At 33.2% G+C, this 4,613-nt stretch overlaps 1 protein-coding gene across 2 annotated transcripts; it reads right to left on the bottom strand.

The window, feature by feature from the left end:
* Window positions 1-403: 403 nt before the first annotated feature.
* On the bottom strand, window positions 404-4,392 carry LOC121974513 (probable magnesium transporter NIPA6). 2 transcript variants are annotated; one of them, XM_042525611.1, is made up of 7 exons: window positions 4,110-4,392; window positions 3,618-3,698; window positions 3,387-3,519; window positions 3,164-3,291; window positions 2,917-3,054; window positions 1,244-1,361; window positions 404-758 (listed from the first exon to the last, which is right to left on the bottom strand). In XM_042525611.1, exons 3-6 carry the CDS (start codon window positions 3,502-3,504, stop codon window positions 1,263-1,265), a joined length of 483 nt encoding a protein of 160 aa, XP_042381545.1. In that variant the 5' UTR covers window positions 3,505-3,519; window positions 3,618-3,698; window positions 4,110-4,392; the 3' UTR covers window positions 404-758; window positions 1,244-1,262. The 2 variants fall into 2 exon arrangements, with proteins under 2 accessions (XP_042381545.1, XP_042381544.1); XM_042525610.1 differs by lacking the exons at window positions 3,618-3,698; window positions 4,110-4,392 and having other exon boundaries at window positions 3,387-3,540.
* Window positions 4,393-4,613: the final 221 nt, after the last annotated feature.

Below are 4,613 nucleotides of genomic sequence, written 5' to 3'. Positions count from 1 at the left end.
ATTATGTTTTTAATTGTAATATACACTCTAAGTTAGCTGTCTAAAACCTTTCCATGTTAAAAATTATAAATTCAGTTGTGCTTAATCAAATTTTATCATGATTTGCAAATTAACTTGTGACACTTTTAGAGAGCAAAATGATAGTGAGGGAGACCAGGGGAACATATAATCTTAGGCATATGGTTAGTAAAAGATTTTGAAAAGAAATCTTTAATAAAATGATTTAACAAATATACATGGCTAACCCAGTTGAAACACAGTAAGTAAACTTTGTAAATGAAAGACTAATTTATGCTACAATATCTTATCTATTTAGGATCACTTCTTCAATCAATTTTGTCAAGTTGCAATTATAAAATAATGTTCCAATTAGTACAAAAAAATTAATTAGTTAAGCAAAATATGAAAAATGAACTAGCTTGCAATGACTGAACTATACACAGTGGAAGAGGCAACCTCTGTTTTGAATACAAGCAAATATACAAGTTGCCTAGTTTGTAACTTCAAAAACCAACTTACATGTCCCACATATCAGGAAATACTATGAAAAACATATATATTTCAAACACGAAAATTGAATATAAAAATACATTATAAATGCATCCACCTGGCAATATTCTGGCATTCCCCTGTGGAGCAAGATGGTACTGTGATAAGCCTCCTGAACGCATTTGGCTCAAGTATAATCAATCAGAACTTTGCAAGATGACAAAATGGTCATCATCGATGTTCTTGAACCTGTGTCCAGGATTTTGAACCTGTGTCCAGTTAAGAAAGCAAAACAACGTTGGCATTTCGTCAGTTTCAAGGTAGGCATCTAAGATCATCAGAGCAGAATTTATGGGATAGTAAGAGATATTTCTACTTGAACACTGGGATGGTGGCTAAACTCTTCCTAGATTGCTTAATCTGGGGCCAAATTTTTCTCAGAAGATTAAGATTGAGAATAAGGAGTTGGTGTGTAAGGATAGAAGTTTAGATGGTTAGATATGCCAAACCCAAGAAAGTTTAATCTAGAGTAGGTATTTCAATTTTGAAATTCAAGATAGACAAAAAAAGATGCACTGAAAAGATTATCTTCACAAATTGGATCAGAATTGCCACTGAAAAATAACAGTCAAATATGAGATTGGCTAGATAAATTGCAGTAAAGATTGATGATCTAACTCTCACATGCTATTTAAGGGACACCAATAGGCACGATATCTAGGGTAAATTGCATTTATGATAGTATTGTACATACCTGTTGAAGGAAACACATCTTATTCTTTGATCGTGTTCAATAAGATAGTCCCAGAAATAACTGTAATAAAACCACATATTTCGGAAGCTATGCTGCTGATATTTTGCCCAAACCAATCCTGCGGCAAAATTAAAAGTAAGGATCAAGAACATATAATAATGATTACCTACACATTAAGTTTTTGTTACATATACTTTGAACATTATTGCACTTGCAACTATTGTGAGAGTAGTAAACATAACATAGTAAATTGGCGAGACAATTGGTGTATTGAAAGTGTCCAGTGCCTGGGAGAGAACAAAAAGAGATTAAAAAAAAAAACTCGCATTTGTTATACTGCAGAAACAATTGCTTGTGAATATCCATAAAAATTGAGAACCATTTCATATAAATTCATCCAAGAGTTTTAACCAGGTTTTCAGAGTAAATAATATTTACAAAATCTCCCATTAATTCCTACAGTTTGAAACATCAAAATGATAGATTTATAGCTAAAAAGAAAAGAATAATTGGATTAGTCCTAACTACTTTGGGTTGTTACGTTGCATGTTACTGAACCCTAAAATTTGTTTTTTGAATTGCAAACTTAATCACCAAAATATTCAGTCTAATTGACTTAAAGATAGTGAATACTATCATTAATTGTGGCCTTAATTTGTACCTTGTCTTATGTCAATTTATATATTTTTTTCCATATCAATGCCTTTAGTTAATTAAATTGATCCTTGTTCCATGTGATGCCAATTTTAGATACTTAGAGCTCTCTCAAAGTGTACATACACACTATCAAATGCATGCTCCTAGATTTTTTTACCATTACAATCATTTTCCAATTAAATTTTAGAATATCAGACACAAGGAAGTTATAAGCAAAAGTGCAAAGTAGATGCATAATTTATGCTCCTAAATACAGTCTAACTGATTTATGTTAACTAATTTATCAGTACAAAGCACATTCAATCTGCTTTTATTGTGAATACATTATGTAGTGAAGTTGATATACAACTAACAATATTTACGAAGTTTTCTCATTTTAATGTGTATTAATACATTGTGGTTAATGGATGCCTGATCAGTAAAACGAAGGCTAAGGTACAGAACCTAAGTTATCTAAGTTTTATCATGATTTCTTTAATGAGCTTGAACAATATATGTCATGCAAAAAGCTCGATTAATGTGGCGCGCCGGTACAAGAAACCATGGTTCTAGATACCATAGATATTTATATTGGAAAAGAGCTTGGAAGGTAACTTCGAGACAGATTTTAGAAAATAATAGACATTAAAAATCTCAAATGATAGACCTTCTCAGATTATGATATCTGAACCCGAGAGTTGTTTAAGACATATCTTTATATATTTTAATATAAAAATAAATTAGTAGTCTTTACATGACTTACTATTTCACAGTTTCATTTGCTTCAATTAAATGACAATGGATCAGTAAAATCTATCAAAGAAAATAATACAAAACAATGTACCAGAACCAATCAAATATCATAGAGAAGTTCAAACTTTTATGCAATTATTAACATCAATTAGTTTAAAACTTAGTGGAGAACGAAATGTTTGTAAACTAGTTGTACCAAGAAATGTGACATTGATCATGGCAAATGACTAATAGAGACTTAAAACTAAAACACATTTTTCCAGTAGAGATTACATTGCACAAACCTTGTTTAAGTAATTCAGCTGAGAGATCACACAAACAAGGGCAATTGTGACAAAAAGCCAAGTTTGGTAGTATGTAACCTGACTTATCCCCTCTAATGTAAGGCTGATAGCAACTCCAACGGCTTTTATGCTAACAACCTATAGGGGAAAAATCATAGGATCACAAAAGACAAAAAGCAACCACATTGAAAAGCTAGAAATGCAAGTTAGAGTATGCACAATCCCTGAGCTTTGGAAGCATTTTTACCGTCAGTGATCCAATTAAGGAGAAGATGCCCAAATAAATCAATATGTTTGTTTGCCCATAGAGTGGCTCAAAGTGTAATACCAATGCTAGTACTACAGAAAATGTAGCTGCTGCATAAAGTAAAAATGCTGAAAAGAAAGAGCACAATATCAGTGATATTTCAAGATTTTTAAGGCTAATTGTCCATTAATATAACGAAGATAATGAGAGCTTATTTCAGTACCAGGTTGAGTGGCTAGCTTCCAAATTTCTTCTACAGAACTTGGAGATTGTTCTTGAGGTCCGTGAATCACAATGACAACAGAACCAACAATGCAGGATACACAACCCAAAATGCCCATTGCCTGCAATCGTTCCTGCAGCATAAAGTGTGCCAATACGACACTGCTCAGAAATAGAAATCTGTTAGCGCCCATGAAGCCTTAATGAACCATTCAATTATTTATATTGATACCTGACTATTATGCTTAATGCGCCCAAAGGAGTAACTAAAGCAGCTGGAGCCAAAACATAAGCCACAAGCTGACGAAAATCTCTAAATGTAAAAGGGAGAAACAAAAGCTTGTGATGAAAAGCAAATATCTGAATGCAAGTATCACAGAGCATCAGCTGAGAAGGGAAAGAAGAGATGTCCGGAATTTTATCAGAAATAATCTACTTCCTTGGACATAATCATCATACACATCATGTCGTATTCAAAACTTCATATAAATATGAAATGTCATCTGATATTGGAGTCAAATCACTATTAAATTTGTCTTAGGTTCAAAACCAAAAGTCATCTTTGAGTATTGGAAACACCGATGAGGTAAACAAGAATGTCGAAACAAAATTTCCCACTGCCGATTGAAGAAAAATTTACATGAAAACTAGAAAAAAATGCATCTTTCCAACAACAAAAAAAAAGTACTTATCGTCCGATGGAAGCAATGATTTTCATTCTTACCTGCTCGTGCGCCAGATTTGCCTGCCCGCTTTAGCCCCTTCTTCTTCAGAATGAAGCTGGATCCGATGAAGGCGCTCGAGACAAGGGCGAGAACGAAACCTTTGGAATTATCCGAGACCCCCATTCGACCTTTCCCAGCCCTAACCACTTTCCAACTCGCCGATTTCCTTTTCCTCCTTGGATTTCTCTTCAAAAGAGGACAGCGCAACTGGATCCGGACAAAAATTGAAAACGCGCGCGGAAGGAGGAAGACTCTAGTGTGGTTTCTACTAGAGCACGGGATGGGGCGGGTAGAAAACGGGTTCAATTGCGTTACGCAAGGAAAGAAACAAGGAATATTTAGGCCGTCTATTCAACTTAGACTTTTAATTATTTTGAATAATTTTTATAAATTTTAAAATTTTAGATGTATTTAATTTAGATTTTTATAAAATTTATAGAAATATAATAGTATTCAAATTAGATTTTTATAAAGTTTTAAAAAGTCAGGTGGTATTAAAATTT

Source organism: Zingiber officinale, chromosome 4B (genome assembly GCF_018446385.1).
Source record: "Zingiber officinale cultivar Zhangliang chromosome 4B, Zo_v1.1, whole genome shotgun sequence".
Lineage (NCBI taxonomy): Eukaryota > Viridiplantae > Streptophyta > Magnoliopsida > Zingiberales > Zingiberaceae > Zingiber > Zingiber officinale.
Note: the sequence above shows the minus strand (reverse complement) of the source record. Positions and strands in the feature narration are given on the sequence as shown.

Excerpts from the sequence above, each read along its gene's own strand:
- LOC121974513 (XM_042525610.1), bottom strand. The coding sequence starts at position 3,528 with ATGCTGCAGGAACGATTGCAGGCAATGGGCATTTTGGGTTGTGTATCC. Across the intron at positions 3,292-3,386 it reads GAAGCTAGCCACTCAACCTG|CATTTTTACTTTATGCAGCA; the intron begins GTACTGAAATAA and ends CTTTCTTTTCAG. Across the intron at positions 3,055-3,163 it reads CCTTAATTGGATCACTGACG|GTTGTTAGCATAAAAGCCGT; the intron begins GTAAAAATGCTT and ends TTTCCCCTATAG.